General features: G+C 36.2%; 1 protein-coding gene across 4 annotated transcripts; it reads right to left on the reverse strand.

Annotated features, from left to right (window-relative positions):
* tasp1 (taspase, threonine aspartase, 1) lies at positions 1-26,747 on the reverse strand. 4 transcript variants are annotated; one of them, XM_042010668.1, is made up of 14 exons: positions 26,671-26,747; positions 25,823-26,026; positions 24,151-24,218; positions 22,673-22,741; positions 21,679-21,799; positions 21,142-21,226; positions 20,982-21,061; positions 20,726-20,832; positions 18,537-18,656; positions 15,961-16,039; positions 11,116-11,226; positions 9,576-9,683; positions 8,693-8,766; positions 1-1,358 (listed from the first exon to the last, which is right to left on the reverse strand). In XM_042010668.1, the coding sequence occupies exons 2-14, from the start codon at positions 25,953-25,955 to the stop codon at positions 1,272-1,274; spliced, it is 1,242 nt and encodes a 413-aa protein (XP_041866602.1). In that variant the 5' UTR covers positions 25,956-26,026; positions 26,671-26,747; the 3' UTR covers positions 1-1,271. The 4 variants fall into 4 exon arrangements, with proteins under 4 accessions (XP_041866602.1, XP_041866599.1, XP_041866601.1 ...); XM_042010665.1 differs by having other exon boundaries at positions 25,823-25,988; positions 26,574-26,741; XM_042010667.1 differs by having other exon boundaries at positions 26,574-26,741.

The raw sequence follows: 26,747 nt of genomic DNA on the forward strand, positions 1-26,747 counted from the left end.
TGTAGCAACATAGGTTTTATTTAGTTTCTTAGCACTGCAGAGAGTGGTGCACATATGATTTCCATAGCTTATACAATTTTATATTCATTGCATTTTCATGTAAACAATAAAGAAGCTCAACTGTGGTTAATAAGCCTGGAATTCTTATTAACTGAGTGAAAAGCTAAATCAGTACAACCCATTATCCCAACAGAAATCTAGTCCGTTACTTGTTTTTTCCTAGTAAAATTCAAAAGCACCATCTCATGGGCTTGATGCATTCTATAGTTTTTAGATGTATTTATTTATTTTTTTTTATTTTAATCAAGAAAATACATCTCTCTGTCAACGGGACTGTACAAATATAAACGGAGACTTTTACATGATGACTAACAGTCATGTTTGGCGGTAAATTTCAATGCTGCTACCTGAGCATTTTATATCTGGAAGTGCATAGCTTCCCCCTTCTTGATCACCTCTCCAAATGTCAGGAAAATAAAAGCAGCTTACTGTAGTTTTATACATGCACTAGATATGTATTCACATTTTAAAACAAGAAGCAAAGCATTCTGTGGCTGAAATAACAGAAATTTATCATGATCTAGGACGCATATTATGCTACATTGTACAGTATGCTGGAGGACTAATTTGAATGTATAAATACGTGGAAGTTGATCTAGTTGTGATGACACAACATTAGTTTAAGCCCCACTGTTCACTTATCACAGCAAGAAATTCTTCATAATAATCTTGAGACGCAGGCATTCCACAAGGTACAATCTGACATATTTTTAATATTAAGAAATATTTTAGGAAGAAATTAATGTCTTGTTTTTGAAATTCTTAAAAACCTAGAAATAGTCACATCTGTTCAGTAACAGAAAATAACAAACATCCACCCTGTTTCTCTAAATTATAGCTTATGTACAAAAGGAAGGATGCCACTTTGAGCTGGAAAAAAGTATCAAAGGAAAATGGTGCATCAAGTTTAATCCAGGTCACACTGACAGCTTGGTGGGAATAAGCTGGCATAGTGTACATGCTGGAGGCAGAAAGTGGCAAAAGGAAGTCTTATAAGTGCACTAAGCAGAAGCTAACGCTCCTTCCTCCTTCCTGAACACCTGTTAAAACAATGAAAGCTTATTACCTCTGGCATCACAAAGGCCATGTGGAGGTGAAGGTGGTGTAGAGGTGCACTTGTGAGTGAATGTGTGTGCATGTGTTGAGTTTGTAGAGTATTGCTAACGAAGCAGAGAAGAGAGGAGACGGCGAAGAGAACGGTGTTAACTCCACTATGCCGACATCAGCCGACACACACCTCCTTCGATGGCCAAAGACTGTCCAGGAACAGTCCCAGGTGGCAATCTGGATATGTGTGTCTGCAGGCAACAAAAAGAAACACACACACACACAAACAAAATGAGAAAACATCCAAGCTAAAGGCACATTGTGTTGATTCAAGCCATTTTACACAGTGCTTCTTAACTTTGGTTTCACTGTAGTATGTACAGGCTCTTAAGGTGACAGCACGTTTTTAGTTTTCTTTCTAAAGTTTTCATCTCTTAATCTGAGAAAAGGAAATTATTAGCAACCTAGTTAATATCAAAATTAATATGAATTATGGAAACACTGTGCAGTTAACATCAGAAGTTAACGTTCCTCCCTCTCATGTAAGTTATCTAATATGAAACACCAAGACGGTCGAATCCCAAACACATATCTATAAAGTGGAAGCCCCCAAACCAATAAGTAATGTTGCAATGACTATAAAAAGGTAAAGCTGAGAAATAAAAACTATTTAAACTAATGACTATTGTACACAGACAAGCTATCCAGTCTTAATGGTGAGAAATAGACAAAACAATGTTAAAGACAGAGTGGAATTTCTCTAAACTAAAAAAGTGCTGATATATTTAATTAACTACTGTACATATTATCATTAAAATTTTCAGATAACAAAGAACACAAGAAAAAACAAGAAACAAAGCTGAACTAAAAATAAAAATGTATGGTCCCGATATGCAGGTCCTGAGGCAGCACCGCTGTAAACTGGAAATCATTTTGTTGGCTCAGGATCATTTCTGAACAGCACTGTCAGTGAACACTGTCAGCATCCACAAGTCTAAGTTAAAATTCTACAATATACCTAAAAAAAAAAAAGACTGCTGGCTTCACAGGGTCGGTCCATTTCTGATAGGACAAAGTGAAAAACTTGTGGTCTGATGAATCAATTTTTAAAATTTCTCCAGCAATAATGGACACTGCATCCTTTAAACTAAAGAGCTGATCATCGTGATCATCATGTCAAGCACACATCTAAAAAGTAAGGATCAGAGATAGTAGCACTAATGGCAGAGGCTGGTAGGTAATTTGCACATTTGCACAAACTATATATATAAAAAAAAAATAAAGGACTATATTTTTATAACACATTACAAAAATGTGCCACATTATTAATAAAAATAGTTTAAAAGAAACATCAACTGTACAGAATGACAAATATTTCATTTTAAAAACCTTTTAAAAACAGAAAATGGTCTTCCAAGTGGTTGTTCAAAGAAATGATTATGTAGAGACACTGCGGTAAACATGCACAGTATTTTAAAAAGAAATGATGAAATACATATGTTTCAACAATTTATTGTTGTCTTTGTGTATATTTACATGGTAATAAATATAAGCATTAGTTAACTTGCAAAGCACCACATTCTGTAATTAAACATTACATGTTAAACAGCATGGGGTGTTTTCGAAAGCAGGCTGCTTCATGCATCTTAGAATATACATATAATACAAATAAACATAACAGCACTGATTGGGAGATAGTATCATGACCCATTGCCTCAGACACTCAATAACTCCAAGGGAGACCAGGTCACCTGATCCCACATTAACATCTAGAAATATGGTTTTAGCTGCTTGGTTTGTACACAGATAGGTTGCTGATGACTAAGTGTAAGCAGAAGGCAGTCACAGCAACCTGAGAGAGCAGGAATATGCACTTCTTATATTGAACCATGAGATTTTACCCCAAACATCCAATGATGTCAGTATTTGCAGAGAAAGAGCAAATGGAGAGAAGGAACAGACAGTTAGTGTTTTCTGTTTGAGAAGAGATGGAAAAGAGTAAGAGGAGGGGGGAAGGGACAAACACAGCTGTGAAGATGGGGTGTGATACTTCCACTGGGGGATCAAAGGTGACAGACTCACCCTGTGCTATTAATGGCTGTCATACTCCTTCCCATGTCTCTCCCCCACAGAGGAAAACACAGACTCCATCATGGGGGAAAGCCTATATCCACTTATCAACCCAGCCACTGAATTGGCCTGACATTACTCCTCCAGATGCAGGACTCGACTGGTCCTTCTTTGTGTCGGCTCAGACTATGGCCCTGAGCACCTAGAGGGCAGCTGTCACTACAATGGGACAAGAGCCAGATAAGACCAAGCACACATGGCAATGCTCTCAGGGGCCATTATGCCTCCAGTACACGTCTCTAGGTTCATCTTCCTCCCTTCATCTCCTGAGAATGAGGTTAAGGAAAAGCCTTGTTTAAACTGTTTGAGAGGAGGCTCATAGTGGAGTCATAATCAACTTCTGGTGACATGCTAAATGTTTTCCTTTTGATGTTTGTGTGCCAGATGGAAAGGGCTTTGCAATGTTCTTTAACGTCCCCGCCACACTGAATATACAGCTGAAAATCACTACTAGGCACAGTTAACTACTGGCAGCTTGATTTCAGGTCTGCCTGACAAAGACTTTTCAGACATGCAATGATAATGGACTCAGCAATGTTAAAGCAATGACATTAAGTTATTCAGACATTAGTTACTATTGTGTTTATTTTTCTCTTAAGGCCTTTTCAAAATTTATCTATGGAAAAGTAGCAATGGACTTCCTCAACAGTTGCTTATTACACATGCACTTCACATAAGGAGATTTTCCACTGGAGATGGATTACAAAATATGGAAACAGGGAGTGGTGTCTATATAGAAGGGATGCAAGACAGAACAACAAAAGCACTCTGTGGAAACTGTTGTTTTTGATTTGCAAACACAAAAATAAAGACAGATGACCTCCAGTTAATGACAGGTTTGATTTCTAGACCAATACAGCACGTCTTCTGATATAGTGACGATATTAATGTGAGTGGTATAGTAGCATACTATGGTCAGCACACATGAAACATGCATCAGTATGAGCAGCTGCTTGCTATAAACTCTCTGGCGGGTTTGCTACTATATTTTCCGAACTTCTTACCATGTCTGGCAAAATCTCTACATGCAAATCAGCATGAATGCAACCCCACTGGAAAATGTCTTCAAAATTTCCTGAATGTGCAAGAAATGTCCAAGCCCAAGTTACTAAATCACATTAATGCATTTTTAGTTAAAAAAAAATATAATAAAATATATAATATTTCAAATATAAATAAACTCTGACAATCGCTTTGAGTTTATGCTTTAAATATTAGTAAGCAATGTTGTTTTATTCAGAGGAAGACAAGTTTTAAAGTGTGGGAATCAGCAATATATTACAAATGAGCACTGAGCCAATTCCTTTGTTGGTGTTTTAGTAGCAAAAGAAATTATTTAATTTGATTTAATGATAGCTTTGTTCCTACTTTAGTTAGTCTCAGTAACTAAGCACTTACTTTTACCCATATATGATGTCCTATTCAGTGGCATGCTGTACATATCAACATCTCCTTTATAAGCATCATAAACTACTCAAATAGTCAACAGAGTTGAAAGAAGAGCAAAATTATTTAACAGAAAAACACAAGGACATGCAAACCTGCACTGTGCCTGTTGACAACTTGTTACACAGCGACCGAAGAAACCACATGACAGGACTGTGACTGAGTCCAAATATAACATGAATAAACACAGTACCATTGTATCTGTGGAAGAAAAACAACATTCTTTGGTGATATGAATGTGTTTAGGAGCTGGAGAAGCCACACATTAACACCACAGTGTAGACCGAAGCATAAATGTAGCTCTGTGACTGTGCAGTTGTTTTTTGTTGTGGTTTTCACATTCTTCTCTTTTAGAATAATAAAAGAGACAATCATATGCTATTTATTCTCCTTGTAAGATGAATAATAAAAACAAGATCTACCATAATAGAGGACAATTTTTGTTTCATATGCAAAAGAGACAATAACCAGGGAGCCTGAATTGCATGCCATTTGATTTTCTCTGGCTTTATAAAATTTGAGCAGAAAATCTTTATAGTTGTAATGATGTCCAGGAGGAGGAAACTGAGCCATGGTGGGGGTAATGGGAATCCTACAATTGCTTTTCTTCTGTCTAATCATGACAATCACCAAACAATAGTCTGTCTCAGATGTTCCACCACTGGCTTGTCCATGTATGTAGTTCTGGAAAACATAGTGTGACGTTCTGATGCTGATCCACTGCAAACACAGGTGAATGCTAAAGTAACACCACATGCAATACCTCAACAATATTGTTTCTGCTTTTCAGTGAAATGTCAAAATGATTGGAATAAATATTTAATTTTCCACTGATCAACTTGTGATTGTTAAACAAGGGGGAAAAATGACTGTCAGCAGCATCTGACTATCCATTTTGAATCCCCATCTTTAACTCAGCTACAGCTCACTGTTTGTCAAGTTTCTCTGAAAATATAAACATAAAATCCAGAAAATTAAACCACTTTTAAAGTGAAGATGAGATGATACAAATCCTGTGTGACCTCTGTCCTAAATACTCTTGCTACTGTGCATCAGCCCTTTCATGTTCTTATCACAAAAAAGCAGTGGAAGATGAACCCCGGCTGCGTGGAAACAGCCAGCTAACAAGAATGGGAGGAATGTTTGAGGAATAGCAGCTGAGGCTGTGGAATTACTTTGGCTCTATATGCTTCGTTAAAAAAATGCATGTGCTTTAATATGGGAGAAATTATTTAAAGAACTAATAAGTAGAAATGAAATAGATGCTTTATGTTTTTTATATGTGACTAAACTAAAAGATTTAGTTTAGTACTACTTGTTCTACTCCAAGTGTCACTGAAGAAGATGACAAGAAAATAAAGCTTCAGGAGCACTTAAGTACCTTAAAAACTTTCTTCCATTTTTTTCCATCTTTGAGGCAGAATTTCCCCACAAGTTTACTATACAGGCAATGAGCATGCAGGTTGCACTTCATGGGCCTCCATAGCACACAGACCACACTGCTAATGACCGAATAAACTTCTTATCTTTGGCTTTTTGAACTTCAACCAACTGGAGAAAAAACAGATGCTTTGCACTAGGGCATCCTCTTAATTGACGTATGTGGGCAGTGAGCGGTGAGTGGAGACCAGCTATGGCCCCAGCTGCAGATCAACGAGTGAAGCCTTGCTTTGCACCCAGTCTGGAGGCTTGAAGGAAAGAACAGCCAGCTGCTCTGGTGTGCACATGGCAAAGCACAGAGGCACATTAGAACTTCACAGGAACTAGCTGCTCTCCAACAGAGCAGTGTGAGCTTTGGTGGAGCAGCTGTGATTCTGGCTGCACACTTCAATATCACTATTACCAACGGCCCCTCAAGAGGAAGTGGATACCCTCCCCCAAGAGACATGGAGATCACTGCTGGTAGATGATATTGCTGGCGCTGCATCCACTGAGAACATTTGTTTAGCAGTAAAGAAATCTCAATATAGTGATGGTCGGAGACTAGTTTAGTGCCTATTTAATCTACAAATCTGATACTGAAATCCCCATTGGTGCATATGTTTTTTAGTAAACTTTAGCATTATCGGACCAGGTAGTGGCCAGGGAAGGGCTGATGAGCGAGTCAAACAATGAATGAAAAGGAAGGGTGAGGGAGCTGGGGGGGGGCAAAGGACAGGGGATGGAGGGCAAACACTTTGAAATCTGAACTGGACTTGAACAACAGTGCCTTCTCTTCATACAACGTGACAAAGATACATTAGCCAAATAATTGAGAGCTGAGACTTCCCTTAGAACTGAGATCACATTATTAAGATCATTTGCTTAAAGAGGTTAAAGTCACAAGATGGTTGCAGAAAAAAAAGAAAATTTTAGCTAATGTAATCATTTCCTAGTAGCAGTGGTTTGGCTCCAGTTTACATCCAATCAATTTAGCAGATTATTGATAATTATTTGTCATATGAGCCATTTGTGGACAGATTGTGAAGCCTTATAAAAATGTTTGTGATGCTTTCTACGTTCTCCTTTATATCTTATAGATTTTCTTAGCATGTAAAAGATTGGCAAAGTTTAAACAAAAAAAGTCCTGACCAATGGTAATTATTCAGTTTTACAGGGGACACTGCTCCTGAACTGGCTGAAACACTTGACGACATCACCATAAAACACTTTTTCATGAAAAATTCCCTAGTGGCTTGTTTGGTACGCCCATAAACACAGGACCAGTAGTAGCTTAACGCCACACCATGTTTAAGATCAAACTGACCTATCAGACCACACCAGGTTTTCAATGGAGACATGTCTTAAAGACTCGGAAACTAAACTTGAGCATTTCATACAGAAGGTGATAAAAGGCAACAATGAACAGCATGAGAAAAATCATGTTGCTTGTAAATAATGACACATAAAACCTACTCTTGTGGCACATTTGTTCACATTTAGGCTATGTAACTTCTGATATAGGAATATTTAATCCATGTAGATTAGGTTCATAAGACTTGATTTTGTAAGTTTTGTTGTTTTTGTTCTGTGTATACCTACTGTAACAGTGTATAATTTAACAAATCAGTAAAGCTGCTTTCTTTGGATGTTTTCACATGCTTTTTAAGATGAGTCAAATCTAATAGAACAAAAGTTGGAATCTGACAGAATGCAGGGCTTCAGATTTGGGTGTTACTACAAAGATGCAACACACCCAAGAATGTGTTTGCTTTACACATACCGTCAAACTGTCAAGGTGGAAGCCCAACATTAATGTTGTAAACATGCTCCAATATGATCACAACTCCCCCTTCTGTTCTTAAATTACAGCAAAAGATGTCACAATGACTTTATAGATATTTATGGCCTTTCTTATTTAATCCCACTGATACATGAGTTATTAAGTTATGGTTAAATACATGTTTTGTAAGGTCACCGTGAACCTAATCTCTGACAATCAAACTGTAATCAGCTCATTTTTAAGTGGAAAATTGTGCCAGATTTGCAGAAATTCTCTCAGGTTACTCATGCGATATCTTTTTTTCATGATAGTGGGATGTATGGAAGTCTGGACAATGACAAGCCAAGACTGTTGCAGATATAGAGGCATAAAAAGATTGATGGTCAGATAAAAATGTTACTCCAAATCACTCGAAGCAGCCATCACGTAGCATAAAACGACTAATAATTTTACATATACTTTCCTCAGAGGAAACTCTAAGACACAAATATGGATTTCAGCTATTTAGCACAGTTTACAAACAGACTGTATTTAACATTTTTTATTTTTCTTTAAGTAATGTTATTAATGTGAAACAAAATACACAGAAATCCCTTTAACGTCAACCTGTTTTTGTAATTTTCAAGTAAAATAAGAGAGACAAACCTGTGCCCATATATGATGGAAAAGAATTTTAGTGCTCATATTATCATTATTATCGTTTTTATTGTTATTGCACATTTAAATAGGAAGAAAGGGGAAAAAGAAGATGCACATTTGAAAGTCACAGGAACAAATTTTAACTTTCTGGCCAATTGGGAATCTTACCTTTGCTTTGCTATCTTGTGCAGACATATAGCCAACACACATGCTCTCTGTGGTGTGACTCCACAGGAACTCCACTGTGAATAAACACATATGAAAGGATTAAAGACAGAGTTAAGTGCCTGCTGATTTAATAATATAAAGCCTGCAGAGGAAATGTTCAGGGACTAAACAAGCAATATCACTGACTGAAAGTTCAGTTTCACTAAGAGAAATTAGAGGCTTGTGATGGGCTAAACAAGAATTTGTGGCTGTGCAGTAAACTGTGAGCATGCCCATTGGCATAAAGATATATGACTGGACATTGTAAAAGGGAAAAAGGATGGTCGAAATTAAGAGAAGTTTGGACAACCTTTTCCAGCACGAGAAGGATGTGGTAGACCTACTGCATAATCTTTTAATCTTAGTCCAGCAGGACAAAGTGTCTGTGTAAGGAGTACACACAAAGAGCTTCACCAACTTTCAATGGGTAAATTTTACATGATAAAATGAATGTAAAAAGCAAACAGTGGTCCAAAGTTTGGACAGAACTCAGACTAATCATAACTCCATCCCGGCAGCTCTGTTCAGCTTCAGGTAAAGAAACCAGATCCATAAATACAATCAGTCAAACTGGGCAGTTTTCAGAAGGAGCCACTTGTCTGAAGATTAGCTGGTGATTCCATAGTGGGAGGCCTCCGTTTGAATCTGAGATGAAGGGTGTGAAACCAGAGCCTGATTGCAAATCTTAGAACACAGACCACCTGCCAAGAAGACACACTGCCTCTTTCCCTCTACCCATTTATCTAATGAAAGATTTTTTGTATACACAGCCAAATCTTTGCCAACAACCATCAGTGACATGGATGATAGAGTGAGACTTGACCTGAAATTATTCATGCCTTACCCAATATACCCTGAATATTTTGAGATGACTGAGCCTCCACACATCTACAGCACCTTAGGATGATTACTCCACCCAGGACACGATCTTCGCTGGCCAGAAAGGGTGAGCCTGGACACACAAAGCAACTGCACTGACTTAAGATTGAATAAACATTGTTTAAATCTCCTAAATCAATTTATAATCACACACAAAAAAACATCCATTCAACTTGTTGTCTTAAATCTACTTTGATAACCGAAAGCAATTATTCTGACTGATGTAGTTATCTTTTTGGTAGACTGTAAAAATACAAATATTTCACTAAATCTATGTGAGCAACATAATAGATTATTGACAGGTTAAACACTTCTGTATCACAATATTTTCTCCTTTTACACACACAAAAAAAAATTTCAAACTTGAATGAGGTGTTGCATTTGCAAAAACAGTATGAGTGATTAGTGTGGTGCAATAAAATAAAAAAGGCTTGGTTTGGAACAAAAAGGGAAGAAAAAAAAGGGGAAAAAAAAACACAAAAACAAACTACAAACAGCTGTAGCGTGTCTTGCAATGCCCCGACACGGCAACAAGTAAAGAGAAAACAGGACTTGATAAAAATATTGTGTCTGCATTCCACTTTTTTTTTTTTGCTTCCACATTATAATGTTTCGTTCACTCTATAAAAGATTTTTGCTCTTGTAAGTTGGAAAACATTTAAACTAAAACCGGTTACTTGTTTCTATTGCTAAACAGTCCACCGTGACTTTCATAAGTTCATTCTGTAAACAGGAGAATGGTTACATTTTTTACAACACACTATTTAGCCTGACGCAGTGAGTGAAATTCATTATACTACTGGTCTTTAAAAGAAATACATAAAAATCTAATTTTATTTATGTAAGAGAAACAGACAAATCCTGGAAGTGCTGTAGCAGTGTGGGCCTCTTACTGAACTTCCACAGACACTGTCATCATTGGTTCTGCTAAAACAGGAATTATGGAGCTTTGTTCAACTAGATGTGCATCTTGAAAGGAAACAACAGAAGAAATAACTTCTAAATGACTTCATTCAGCCCGTCCTTGGTGCTACAGATATCCATTACAAAGCCAAACTGGGATGGACTTCTAGGGGCCAGATCAAGGCAGAAACCACCATGTTTCCATTTATTCTTTCTTCCTCTCCTCTGAGCTATCCCACAGGTCATTCCCAGGCACAGCAAACACACTTAACAAGGCTTTCGAAAAGTGACCACTTCTAAGAATACAGCAAAATTACATTTTCAAATAAACATTCAGAAAAACAATTATGTTTTCCAAAATTATCTGTGGCTGTCAGCTATGATGTGTGGAACACATGAAAGTCCTGTTTACACACTGAAAAGGAGACATAAATCAAAAGCTGTCTATTCTGATTCAATTATTTCCAATGTTCCGAGTTGTTTGCTCATTCCTCATGTTAAGTAACATCTGCTCATTTAATTCTCTCTATGTGTTTGTGTTCTTGGCTTGTAAAAATGTGTATGCAAAGCAGAGGTGATCCAGCTACATGTGGATGACTCACTGATGAACTTGTTTTGCATAGCCTCCAGCAGTGCTTGGTGGGCATCTTCAGACTGCATAGCAGAGGAGCATTCCCGAGCCAGCATGGTGCGAATCAGATGCTCTCCACATCCTGTCAAAGACACACAAACATACAATAATCATATGACAATACACTTAGAAGTGTAGGGCATGCAGTTAAAATTGCCTTCACCCAAGAGTCTGAGGAGCATCAAAGATCTCTAAAGTCTAAGAATTGCTACTCTGGTCATTTTTGGTGTAGCCTGGCTTGTTAAAGTTTGCTAAATTTAACTGATCCCCTCAAAACTTGCTGAAGAAACATTTATATTGTTTCTTTGTCCTGATCCCAGGTGCGCAGATAATTAATCCCATTTCTGTAAATTCAGTGAGTCCCTTTCACACTTGCACAGGAGTAGTCAAATATTCTAAAGATGCTCCGGAGACGAGAATACAACAACAACTCTGGATTTTCTATGAATGTTTTAACTACAAACAAAAGAAAAAAAAAAAAAAAAACAGCTCATGGTTGTGTGTGGATGCATGCTATATTGTGCAGTTATGAATTTTAAGCAAAGACTACCACTGTAGGTATTATCAGTCACGTTTTCCTAGTTGGGCTCTGATGGCAAAACAAAAGGTTTCATTTACTTATATATAGAGAATATTTTATCATGAATTTATTGCTGACCAAACCATAACCAAACCAACTAAGTCAATACAAACAAAATCAGAAAACTTCCAGCAGTGTTTGTTTCAGGTGACTCCAATTAACATCTCAATCTGTCTGGTACTCTTCATTTAAGCTAAACATAAATAATCCAAACAGAGCAACAAAGTTTAAAAAAAAAAAAAAAACACTGTGGAAAACCAGGAATCATATCAAAGCATGTGGCAGCTGACATAATAATGCACAGCAACAGGTGTGCTTAACTTTTAAATTGCTGCTTATAGTGCTATAAATAAAATCAATATCACCGATTTTTAAGACAAAACCCCAAACGACATGGATGCTATCGAAATTACCTTTTTTGTGCAAACAAAATTTGACTGGCAAAGCTCTGGTGTATAGCCAAAAAGACAGGGGAATACAGCCTCATTGTTTCTGTGAACACAATGAAGGCCCCCATAAAACATCAGGTAACTACAACAGAACCAAATGCAGGTCAGTAACTGTGGAAATCAAATGCTTGGAGCAATTTCAAGTTCTTTTTAAAGCAAAGCAGAGAGTTGGACTGGCTATGCACAGCAGCGTTTGCCCTGTTTACCATAAACCCCTCTGTCAGAAATGAACTGGGTATTAATGCAGCTGACCTGGAACAAAGTCAGAAACTCAACAGGACAGAATGTAGAAGAGGCCAACAAAAGCAGACACAGTCTGATACACTCAAGCTGTAAGAGTAAACAGTGATGTTTGTGAGTTGCTCTCTCGCTGACCACAGTAAAGTAAAGGCCAGATGAAGCAGTTAAAGTAAGACCAACATGAGCCACATACTACACAAGTGACTGAAATGGAAAGGGTGTGAGGAAAGTCTAGTGTGCACGTGGCTGCTTGAGAGGTGAAAGAAAGGGTGACATAAAGGGCGAGGGATCATACTGTTTGTGACAGTGAAAATGATTGTTTTTTCTTATTTTTTTGTATCCTTTTTTATGTTTCTTTTGATGGAAATGCCTTTCATGTCCGGAAACTGAAAACAGGTGTTGTGCTGGAACACACATTATGCGTTCCAAAACCATAAGGCTGGCTTTTTGTTGGTAACATCAAAGCATCAAACCACAATATAGGAAGACAGGGTGAGGTGACAATACATACTGATCAAACATCTACATTTGATCCACTGAGGTAACAGATGAACAGCAGACAGTTATTAACACAGTGGTGTTATGCTGCATGATTAATGCAACACATACAGGACAGAGTAACTAAACTGGGTCACCTTAAAGCCCTGTAGTTGCATTCAAGAAGCTTTACTTCTTTAAAAAAAAAGCAACTTGCAGTTATAGATACAAACAGAATTTTTTTTTATTGTTGTTGAAAATCAATAAATACTTGTGACATATAAAAGTGATTTTTATTGTAACAGATCTTCCAGACAGAAGCATACACTGTCTTGCAAATACAGACCATATCGTGTCTACAGAACCACAGTAATGATATCTTCATAAATCCACACCATGAATCATAAATGTTGTATTAGCTTTGGTTTGCTTGTGTTGTTGCACTACCTCTGAATGTCTCAGTGAATGCTGTGGATCATACATTCAAGTATGCTGAGCAAAATGCAGGCTATATCAGAGGTCCAAGTACATATAACTCAAGCTTCAGCCTGTCTGATCAAATCAGCTCATCTGCACTGAGATGCATTAGGCTACAGATCCACATCAAAAGGTTTTGAATGTTCCCCAGAAGCTATGTCGCAGACGTCTACACATTTTAAAGAAGAGGGCCTCTCTACCTCACATTTAAAATGAAGCAATGTTGCTTTCAGCTAAAGAGGAATGCATTTTCATTTCTGGAAACACTGAGGGATAGTTGTATATATTGTATAAATCTCCTGAAGAAGAATGCAATGTGATTTCATAATGGCAGATTGGTTCTGAAAGGGAAGGATGTTTTTTTTTTGTCCAAATGCCTGAATTAATTTAAACCCTAAAAAGCCAGGGGTTAGTCGTAGGGAGTTAGGGTAATGCTGAAAACGTAAAACTGTGTCATTAAAAATACTATTTAAACCATAAAAAATAATTATCTTCTACTAATAAGATTGTTTACTCTTCAAATTATTCTTGTTATATAAAATAGCTTAAAACGATGTGTTGTAGTCAGTACATTTACAGATTTAGAACCCTAACTTTACAAACACAGTCTTGTAATCTTTCTACAGGGCATTTAACCCTTTAATGCAGTATGTATTATATTTGATACATACAGTTTCTGAGACCTGTTGCATCACTTTATGGTAAAAACTTTGCTCAAAACCCTATTGACACAATCTGATACTTGTTTTCTATCCCCTGCTTGATACATTTTGCACTATAATAATTTTGACATATCACAATAAATATACAAAAAATTTTTTTTTAATTGTGTTTTTTTTACATTTTGCTAAAAGATCAAAGGATCAATATCAATCAGAGGAATTATTAACAGAGGCAAATCAATTGCAGTGTAAGGAAGAACCAGCACAGTGGAACACGTCACAAAAAATGCACGTGTCTAAGTACACAAATTAGCCTGGAATGAAATAAGAGTGCTTGCAGAGCTTAACACACTGTTGTACCTGACTAACTGATTGGAAATCTCAACAAGAGAGCTGAAACAATGGAAGAGCTTATAAAAGTTCCTCCAGAAAGTTATTCAAAATATGTCAAACGCATAAAAGGAAGTATTATTGAACTGTAGGAAACCAGCTACAGAAAATGGGATTTACAGAAAGAAAAGCCAAATACAAACCATCATTTAATCTAAACAGAAGAAAACAAGGTTACAGCAGGTTAAAGAAAAGCTGTAATGGACTGTATGAAACTGGATAAATCACAAATCTATATTAGGCAAGGAGATTGTGCAAGGATTTTTTTTTTGGTGCAAGTCCAACTGAGCAGAGAAATATTACAAATTTCTATAATTACTGATGGTGAAATACCAGGAGAGATTACAGCTACAATAAATGCAAAAAGCATCTAAGAGAGATGGTGCATCAGTTATTGTCTTGGGGGTTTAAGGTTTCTATAAGCCCCTTATTATTTTCTTTTATTTATTTGATCTATGAAACAAGCTGGAAGCATTTTACTTTGAAACTTTGGACCTTCGATTTTACACCAGGTAAAATTCATTATTGATGATGATGAACATATTTTTGCCGACTGAAATTCTGAGTATCAAATTACTCTTCATGAAACACATCAACCAGTAAATAAAGACACATTTGAATCAGAGTTCAGATCTATGGAAATGTTGGAAAAAAAGGCTTCCATGTCTATGTCAAGGCTTCATTCTGTAAAGCTGATCTATGTGCTACACAAGAAAGTTGGAACCTGATTGATAAATTAATCAGAGGATTAAAAAAAAAATTCAAGCTGTCATAAGACAAATACTTTTTTTCTTACTATTAGTTTCTTTTTTCATCTACTTGAGATGGAAAAAATAAATATAGAAATGAAGAAAGAAATGACAGAAAATAATTACAGGAAGTTAATTATGTTTTAGAAAGCCATAGTGCTCAGCTCCACAATTATTGACGGGGGTTGTATAGGTTGATTTTGTATGAATTAAATATTTAACCAGCAGCATTTTTAATATGTGATAAATATTGTATGATCAAAAGTCTAATGCCTGTATAGTCCTGATCTGCTGCTATTTATTAATATACAGTTCAATAATCTGAATTAATGCCATTTCTAAAAAGATAAACTGAACTGAAGGTTACCAGTCATTTATACCAACAATCAGAATCTAAGCAACTGTATTTAGCTAAATTGCCATTGCTGCATTGCACTCACACTGGCTCTCCCTCTTTTATAACTACAACAGGTGTCCCATGTCAAACGTCACAGCAAATCCAAATAGCTTTGCAATGCACCTGGCATGCAGATGGCTAACAAAGAGTAGAGTATGATGACTCAATCAGCTGAGGAAGTGACCGATGAGAATCACTCAGCAGGAACAGCCGGAGGTCATTGGAAAGTATTATCAGGCTTTTTTAAGCTTGACTCACTGGGGCTGATTCATGTGATCTCCAAAACAAAAGGCAGACTTATGGTAAACTGCAACGGGGAGGGGGATCCTGCACAGACATACACTGAAACAACAAATGCATGCACTAAGTGGGCTTTAGAGAATATGCTGTTATACCTGAGGTACTCACTGCTGTAGAGTAGGGATTCATATTATAGGCATTTTCAGCCCAGCAGCCACATCCATAATGAGCAGCCTAAACAACACACAAGGAGAAAGAATACATTTAAGATAAAAAGAGTTTTGTTTTTATAGAAGCGAAAGTATCAGAAACATTAAAGTATCAGGAGCTTGTAGCAGCATGCTAGACTCACAGTGTATTGCTCTGTGCAGAAAGTTTTCCTAACCTCAAAGTATGATTTTTCTATCTAGACAACAGTATTTTACTTAACTATTGGGGCCCAGAATTTCTCTGTTGTAGGATGCATCATTAATTAAGATTATCTGTTTAAAGAACTTTGAGGTTAGCTGCATTGATTACACCAAGCAGAGGCATTAGCAGACTAGCACAGAAAAGGAAGAAACAACAAAGGAAGCAGATCAGAAATCTGTAGGGCAGATCTGGTAACAGTTGTTTGCTCAGTAGCTAATGCATTGGCCATATACACAATTTATACATGCAGCAGACACATTCTCCCCTCATGTATTGTGTTTCAGGCAGAAACTGTGTAAAACTCTGACGTTACGACTGAGTCTGACTTACTATGTTCAGGTGCCAAAAAATTACAACACTCCTAAGAATCCCCAAGAGATGGCTCCAAAAACATAAAAAGCTAAAAAAAAAAATTTCTCTCATTTGATGCTGAGTCAATCTTTTTATTCCCTGAGGTTTCATGAAGTTATGTTCTTCTACCTCTGTGTGTTGGTGCTATATTAATTTCTTGTTTTATTTTTTATAATTAAGCAGCTATTAGGCCCCAAGTTATTGCAGTTTGGGGATTTTGCTGGTTTAAATATGTGTAGCCTGCATAAACCAAAGGAAGGTACTAATAAAATTTAAAGAACTGCAGGCATGGGAAATATAGGGATTGAAAGGTGGAACTTGTTTTATCTAAACCTTTGGGTCTGGTGTACCCTTTATTGTATTTGGTGGCATTAAGCCAAGTCCTAAAGAGCTATTAGGCAAGAAAAAAAAGTGAATTCCTTTAAGACTGGCAAGGGATTTAACAAAACATCTCAATGTCTTTTCAGATAAACAAATCCACTTCAAACTGACTTAATGTAGCTAATTGTGATAATAGTCTCTGCATCTGTCAGTGTCAAAAGTAAAGATTCTGGATTAGAGAGATCGGACCTGCAATGGAGGTGTACCAGAGAAGAAGAAAAAAACCAAATTTGCTGTCCAAAAAGAACATCAGAGGAAAAAAACAGTTTGCCAGTAAAATTATATGCAAAGACTGGGTCTTTGGAAATAATGTGCTCTGGACAGGTGGATCAAAGATAGTTGTCTGGCCATATGTCTGGAGCAGACCAAAAGCAGCTGCTTTGGAGAAGAATCTAAAGTGTGAACGATGGTAACAGTGGAAATGTTAGGCTAGGCTGCCACCGGTTCAAGGCAGCTTGCAGTGGTTCATTTAACTACAAATTATACTGCCTGCTGCAGTGGTGCTGATCACACTGTAACTTTCTTTGCAAGTTGAGATTTTCTACTCAGCTTTATTTCTGTCAAAACACCAATTTCTGAATCCTTTTTGAGCCATTTTGGATGCAGCACTATTTTAAAATACCTTTGCTGGTAATTCTAGCAGTTTTTACCATCTGTTATTATGAGCAACTATGCCACATGGTTACATGGGAGTAACAGAGTTTCTCAAAGTCCAAGCAATGCCCAAAAGAAGAACCCAAATCCAGACATTTTGAAGCAAAGACGTCAAGGATGAAGGGCAGGAGTAAAACAGAGAGTGAGGGTAAAATTTAAAGCACATCTTCAAATGAAATGAACAAGCATGGAGAGCTGATGAGGAAAAAGAAATGGAAGGAAACTGGTATGATGTGTAGGAAAACTTCTTTAACACCTTGAAACTGAAGGACAATTGCACACAAAACTGGTTTAAAAGAATGTAGCATGTTTATGTCAGAGACTGACAGACTGAAATTTCTAACTGTACTTGAACCTTGCATATGCTATACTAGTAGTACATCCAGATTTTGCTAAACTGTAGCATGCAATATGTAAACTTTTGCAAAATCTGCAAACGTAAAAAGTACACAAAAGGTGTGTCGATATAGAAAAATTCTCCATTATGCATCTAGTCTATCCAAGGCACTAACTGTATCCCATAATGCAATGGTAGCCTTAACACTGACAATATTTATTTACTTATTCATTTACTACGGAAAACATACCTGACAACTTATTTCTCTTGTCTAAATACTTATATACATATATATATACACACAAATATATATATATGAGAAAAAGTTAAATTCATGCAGTATATCATTTGAATTCTGCACAAGTTGCATGTAGGTGTAACCTAATTAAGTTTAAGTCAGGTTTAAGTACAGGTTTAAGTGCAAACAAATTATTGTTTACTAAGGAGATTCGTAAAGAAATGAGATTGCATAGCACTGAAATATGTCTTTATAAAAAGGACACACTTTCAGAAACAAGAAACAATATCATTTTTAAAAAGTTTTATATTTTTAAAAGTAAAAAAAAAAAAATCAATCATAGAGGAGGGCTTCACTACCTGGCCGACCCTGCCAGGATGTTTCATCGCTAGGCCTCCACTGGACACCGCTGCAGCTACATTTCCTTCCAAGTCGACCACAACAGCTCCGACAGTATCGAGGCACCCTGAGCCATTTTCCTGGATCACAGTGAAACAGAGTAAATAAATAAAGAAAAAGTCACATGAGCTGAAAAATATATACAAATGGAAAAGAAAATCAAGTAAGAATTTGGCAACACAGATGAACAATCTGAATAATCACATTCTGAACCAAAGATGTCATCTTTGACTAAGATTATTTATACAATTTAACAAGTACTGCATGGAATTATGAATCACTCTTCCATGCCCTTCATTTTTCATAAATTTAAAAGAAATGCACTGTTGTCATTTTAATCAGCTGTTTCTTTTTCTGATTGCAGCTTGTGTTGGAAGTGATTTGTTTATGAACCATCGTGAGTCAGACTGCATGATGAATAGAAATCTGGATGGTAAATGTGCAAATTGGCATTATGATGCATGATCAGAATCCCACTTCTAGCAGAAACTAAGGACCTTGATTAAACTTTGGACTTAAAAGGCAAAGTGAAAAAAAAAAAAAATGCAAGAGTGTTTCTCATCCATCTTCTGCTCCCCCAAATCAGCCCTGTCTCCAGGGTTCTGAGGCCAAAGAGAACCACAGCCAGCTATTTTTAAATGAAAAATCATGATGCCTTACATTATCATAGCCTTTCAATGAAAAATTCACAGGAAGTAGTGCCTGTAAAACATGGGGTGTCTTTGGAGTTATGCTAATTAGGGTACAGGTGTCTACACCACATCATAAGAGAAAGTGAAATGTTTTATTACTTAGCAAAATGACAAAGACAAAAAAATTAACATTGAGTATGAAAATTAGAACCATTCTGCAATCATGGGTTTTATTTCTTTCTATTTTAAACTAAACCCAGTTTATAATAGCTTGATACAACATGGGGACATTTCCTTTTAAATGACCTAATATCTCAAATGCAAAGATAAAATTATGAACAACAACAAATATATTGTAAAATTTGTAACAAACATTTTCCTAAGCTGTTACTCACAGTCCGTGTTAACGTCACGGGACCAACTGGTCCCAATATTTAGCTTAACCCAGGCCAAGCCCCTTTAAGAATATAATATTTTCTCTTTCATTAAGAGAAACTGCCATCTGACAGAAAGCTCAATCACTGACTCATGGGTCATTTGAAAAAACAAGCAGTCCAGTGCAGTTTGCTTTCTTTTTTATGTATATATCATTAATTCTGTGCATTTATGTAGCTGAACTAATCAAAACAAAATACTACTCAAAAAGCAGTCAAATGAAGTATGGCTGGTTACATGTTTAATTCCATTGAACTAAATTCCTATTTGAACCAAGATAAACTTTCCCACCCTCTTTTTGTGCGAACTTCACTGCCAGCGAGTTTATAGCAGAGTGACTGGGTTCTTGAATGCTTTCAGCTGAACTCATCATGAGGCCGCTCTGCATTTGTGCTGCTATGAGCACTGAAACTGGAATTCTCTGTAACCATTTGATAACTCAGAGAGCATGTGAAGGTACACCTAAATGGATATAAACTTGTCTTGGATTTGGGATCTTACACTTATTTATTTGTATTAAACACAAAATTCCACCTTATGTTGTCTGCCTTAATTCCAACTGATGCCATGTGGTAAAACACTATGCACAACAGCTGGTCTATATTATGTAGTGAGCATTTCATCATTAATGATGGGGTTGAAAGACCATATTTTATCTCATTCATGTTGAATTCTTAGTAAACACATAAGACTCAGCAGGGGAAACAACATCATATTGTCTCTTTACGTTCATCTTTCTAGTTGCTCTATTTCTTTCTACAATCAAATGTGTTGAATGGACCTTGGCTATAGAAGTGGATTTGATAGCATCTGTTTCTGTTACAACACACTTTGCTTGCAACATGGGTGTATATCCTGGTAATTCCATTGTTATTTAAATGGTTTAACTTAGTCAACAGATGATTTATAAAACATTTTTTTCTAATATCTTATTATTGCCCAAGAAGATAAAATAAGATTCTGTGTTGATATAGGAAATACCTCAAAATAAGCAAGATGTCCATTGATGTGACCCAGGTGAGGAAGAGTCAATCATTGCCATTTAAATAGTCATTCATTTTGTAATTGAACATGGAACTCACATTTTCACTTGATTGTCGTCTTTTCTTTGTCTGATTATGCCCTGTGTCCATTCTCTCTGCCAGCTCCATCTTTCGCTTGTTCCTCTTGTATGCAGATAAACTGAACTCTGGGTGTGACAAAATAATCTTGTCCTACTGCATCCACATAAAGTAAAGCATGTCTAACAAATATTTGTTTATATTTCTATTAAAGCATTTTGTGTCTGTTTCACTACTTAGATATTGAATGTTTGTAAGTTAGTGCAACAATACTCACTTGTGGTCATTTTCTCTGACGGGCATGGGGGTATTCCATGACTGACTGCCCAATCATGTGCACCTCGCCCCACTAAAAAGCTAAAAAGCAAAGAGGGAAACACATTAACTAAAGGGATTTAACTATATTAACACCAGGGATTATGAACCATGATAATCACCATGGTGGTATTCTGCCTGCTGATAGCTTCCCTTTCTGTGCTTCACTCAGCAGACGGTTTGCGACTAAGACTGGGTTCTTAATACCTGAGGGAAGAGCCAGAGTTATCACAGAGCCAGAGCCATTCCAAGATATGGTGTAACAACATGAGCAAATCAAGACTAAATTATGTTGTAACATACTAAATTCTGAGATTTTGTTTGGCAAGAACACATTTTATATCTAAGCAAATCAAATCATGAACAAATTATATGGTTGACATCATACAGAAACATGAAGGAAAACATTTTTTTCTGTTTTGGTATAAATCTACCTCACAACCATGTTAAAAAAAGAGTTCTGGCAAGAAAAATACTTTAGTTAAATGCTCTCAAGGAAATCAAACTATTGATCCATACGTATAAACTGCATTTCTTGGTCATCTTTCAGGTAAAAGAAAACGGATAATACCCGCCATTAAGATTTATGATGCCAGCTGCTCTGAGACCGTAGAAATTAACATTATTCCAGAATTACCAGCTTATGTGTAGTAACCCACCACTTATTGCTCCCACTGCACCAAAATGAAGAGACTTCCCATCCATGATACTCGCATCACATTCAATTTCCCCAGACAAATTCAGATTGGAGCCCATGCCAGCATTTGTAAAAGGAGAGTCCTGAGAACATTTAAAACATGTGAAGTCTAGTATTAAACAATATTTCTGATGAATCATACTAACAGTATTAATAAAGTAAAGACAATAAACTTATTAGTAAAATCATGTAAAAAAGAGTGATTTTTTCTTGTAGTCTGAAGTCCTGATACAATGTAACTTCATCATAAAGCAAGTCAATATAAACTTTTAATCTCTAAGTACCTTAGAGATGAAAACCTCTTCTACCTCTTTCTAATAGGCTTTTGTTTACTATAATCCCCATGTCCTGCATTTTGGTCCTGCTGCTGCAATTTTTACACTACTGTACCACAAGAGTCACATCCAGCATAAAAACAATAATAAAGTTCTTACTACATAATGAGACCAAAGTCTCTCATAATCATTTCTATTCTCTAAAGGTTGTTTTGGTTCATCTCACACATTTATTGCACTATGCCTTATGCTTGGGTTTTCATCTCTTTTTTTCTCCAGTGGGCTAAAAACTATTTAAAACATGGGTCATTCGACAAACTCGACTTTGAAAGCAATAACAGTGACAATTCTTTTTCTGTGACATATATCTATATGGTAGAACAATTACTAGAGATGATGGCTTGTTGAATTTTCTCTGTATATTTTGGAAAAGCATACAGTTGCCCTGCAGAAGATAACTTCTTACCATGAGGATGTGTGCACATGCATGAGAAGCTGGAGCAGAATGAAGCTCTCTTGGATAGACATGTACACATTCTGAACAGATATTCATATCAAAACGAAAATAAGTATGGTTGTTTTAAAAAGCTGTAAATGACGTGTTACCAAATAGCCTACTATGCTAACTACTGTGTTAAAATCCTAAATGAAATAACTGGCCCTGATTTAGGATCAACCAACCTCTAGTTCAACCAACGCTGCAGTAACTGCTTCCACTGCAAGTGCCCCAGCTTTGAGTTGGTCCACAGCCTGCAGAATACAAACACACAGTTAAAAGTGTAACAGCTTCTCAACAATGTCATTACTGTTCTTCACCCAAATGGGTCAAGTGATAGAAGATATGCACATAAGTATATAAATAATAACCATTGTTGTGGTTTTTTTTTCTTGTCTTTTGGTAAAGTCTGTTAACTTAACCAAAAACTAAATACACCCCCTGCCAAATGACAAACCTCTACAATACAATGGAAGAGCAGAGTAATGCAAATACTATTATTTCTAGACAGATTTACTTTTATTTTAGTGTTAAAACTGGTTCTTAGTTGATTCAGAATGAAACACTTAGAAGCTTATATTACCTTAAAAATGTACCGTAAAATAAGTTATGTTGAAAAATTATAGGTTAGTCAACCACTATCACAAAATATCTAAATTGCAAAGGTGAAAAAAAATTTATTTTTCTGTCTTTCATATTCAGTCTTAAAAAAAATTTATTAATTTGATAATTTAAGCAACAGCTCTGCGTGTCTTCCATTGTATCTGCTATAGAAGAGAAAACACTATGACCAGATTACAATCAGGGACTTCACGCATGGTATAGGCTGTTTTTCTTTGTCGTACATTACATCTTCTTTATTATTTGATCAAATAAATCCTGATTTCGTCCACATACCCCATAATACATTCAAGAAATGAAGACTTGGGGTTGGTTTTCAGTTGAAGGAATGAATGAATAATACATAACAGTCATTTAGCAGATGATTTTTAAGACATTAAACTAAATATGATTGAATTCTTCAAAACACTCTACTATTAAATGCCAGAGAATGAATTTAATAGAGCCAAACTGAAAAATTAAATGACTTAAAAATAAAATATAAAAAAGTGACTGAGTCATGCAGCCAAAACAGAAATTTTAATCTCAAAGAAAATATATGAAATGACATCTGTCCACAGATGCTCCCCATCTAACATGAGTTAACTTTAGAAAAACATCAAGAAAATCTGTTTCTTGATTTTTCAAGCTAAAGATGAAGCCAAAAAACCGATACAGGTTTTAAAATATTCTGTGCACCATGTACACAAATGTACTTCCAGAAAACATTCATAGAACAAAAGAACACCCTATCGTGCATACATTTAATGATGAGAAGTATATATTTATACCAGCATTTAGCCGTCCAAGATATTGTAAACAACATCATATTTTGTCTAGTTATCAACTAAATCACATTCAACTAACAATAATGCAGAATTAGTTGATTGTACAATGCATGCATTTTTTTAAATAATTTAGATTCAGTTTGATCTCTCACAGTAATTATTGTCAGGAAGCAAATTACTTAGCTTGAAGAAATACATCTACAGACTTTATTATTATGTAAATTGTAAAGACATATGTAATGTTGGCCTCTATAACATTTATTAAAATAACTTACTCGCTGACAGGCTCTTTTGCACACATGCTTGTACTCCTTTGCCTTAGATTCAGAGTGGTATCCTGCTCCTAAAAGAAGGCAACAGAAAAATATTTTTAACATTAACATTAACATTCTCTACTCTTGGAAAAACTAAGACTAGTAGGCAAATAGCTCAACTATTTAAGAATAACTTTTGTCAACATGTTTACAAAGGGCAGAGGGATTTTGTCATCAACAGTGCAAACTATAATTTAAAAAAAACAGAGGCTGACACCACAGTTACCTACTCATCCTCAGGCAAAGTTACATTAAAAGACACAATTGTGTTGTGCAAATCACTGCAAGGGCTCAGGAGCGCCATCTTCAGTGAATACTGTTCATTAATTCATACAAAAAAGCAAGTTAAACCTCATATAATATGAGCAGAGCCAAAGTGTAAAAACTGCCGTGAGGATTGATAAATCAAAACAGAAATCTTTGCTGGTATGACTTTATACACACAACATGCCATGGTTACTTGTACACCTGCTTAGGCATCAGCAACGCCTGATGCATGTACGGGTTTTGGAGCAACATATGCTACCATCACAGATAATGCCTTTTTCTGGGGAAGTCTTGTTTATTTCCTTACAACAATACCAAAACACATTCTGTATGTATTACAAGAGCATGCCTCTGGAGAAAGACTCCCAGTGTTAAAGTAAACTGGTCACTTACAGTAATACAAATGTCTGGTGCATTATGAAAAAAATAAACACACAGATAAAAATACAACAAAGGAGGGCCTGAACTGTAAGCAGCTGAAATATTTTATCAAGCCAGAATAGTAGAATAACTTTCCGTACTACATCAAGTTGCCAAACATAGTATAGCTAAAAGAAGCACTGATGAAACACAGTGCTGGCATGTCAATGGGTCCATTCCTTTACCCTCATCCAAGTGATGACCTGGGGAGAAGTGATGACGAGCGGCAGAGGAGGAGTATGTCATTTAAGTGGAGAGGAAAGTATTTGCCGGTGGCAAAAGGCTTTACCAAAACAAAAGAAGCATGGATCTCTCAGGGCAAACATTGATCATAGAAATAACAAAAAGTAAATAATAAAGCCATAATTTTGTACACATTTCTTTCAGGTTGTAGTTTGCAAAGTGCAACAGTGTCTATTGGATGTCTCGTAACATAAAAGGATAATTAGTTGGATTGCAGCTGAAAAGAATCATAATATCAGCAGAAGTTGTTTGAGGAATCATATTAATGCAAAGTTATCTACTGAACAAATAAGGTCCACACATCAACATTATTTATCAAGTTAAGACATTTTCTAAGTTTATCTGTTGTTGGAAAATGCTGCCGGGTCACCTGGGTGGTAAATGGTGCAGACCCAGTGTCTATTTTTTCAAGTGTTTTGCAAAGTAATATAATAACAAATAGCATCAAATTAATATTGTTTATAATCTTTGTAACATGCTGAATTGCATATACAGTTTCAAGTATTTGAAAAGGGTACATTTTGTTTTTCGTTTATTATTATTTTAAACAGTGCCCCTACTCATTCTAAATTGGGTTGTAGCATTGTGTCTGGAATGTTTGTGTCTATATTGACTGCACTAGTAAGACTTAATGGTTCTGTAAATGCAGCACAACACTAAACTACCCATATTTACCTCTACTTTTTAATAATGGTGAACTTACCTGCATGCACTAAAACAAATCCGCCAACACATTTTGGCTTTTGACTTTTGCTTGAATCTTGTTTTTTGGGCCAAGAGTTGGTCAGGGCAGAAGAGGGTTGCTGCTCTTCAGCAGAATTCATTAGACTTTCCATAACCCCTGCATCACTTAACAAGCTTATCACTGCCTACAGACAGAAGTAAGAAAATCATCTTCCTGGCATACCTATGTCAGAAACAAAAATAGAGTCATTAACAATTAGACATTTCTATCTTCTCTGTTTATTATAGAGGCTGCTAACGACACTACTAGTAAATAAACCACACAACATATATTAATGTCTATTATCTGTGACTACTCTCTGGAGTCAAGAAGTGGAGCACTACCAACGGTACGTTTACTTAATTACAGGCACATACTGTGTAGTTCACGTTATACACAACTTGTAGGCTACTAAATATCTTCGAATCTCAAATATCTAAGATAAACATAAATAACTGCATACATTATAGTTTCAATTAAAAGTGATTTTGCTTCAAGTAACTTTACAAACACTCTTGTTAATTTTATTTTCCGTAAGTCTATTTAGCTTGCCACACTGAAACGGCGTTTGTTACTTTCTGTTACATGTCCGTTTTATTAGTAGAAAATAAATAAATAAACAATAACGAACAAATAAGTTATTTAAAGTTTAGCTAGTTGTGTTTTCGTTAGCTTGCTAGCTAAAAACTGGCTAACACAAGGAAATCATCCCAACTCACAGTTCTCCCACCTTGCCTAACAGCAACATGACTGCCTGCCAACCATCACGCTCCCTGACATGTGTCAAATAAACCTAAACTTTAGCTGCACTTATACTTTTAACTCACACAAACTTAAATGTCGTACACTTTCACTCCTCTAGGCTATCCACGGCTAGTTAGCCAAAGCATTCACAAGCACTTCC

Source organism: Melanotaenia boesemani, chromosome 16 (genome assembly GCF_017639745.1).
Source record: "Melanotaenia boesemani isolate fMelBoe1 chromosome 16, fMelBoe1.pri, whole genome shotgun sequence".
Classification (NCBI taxonomy): Eukaryota; Metazoa; Chordata; class Actinopteri; order Atheriniformes; family Melanotaeniidae; genus Melanotaenia; species Melanotaenia boesemani.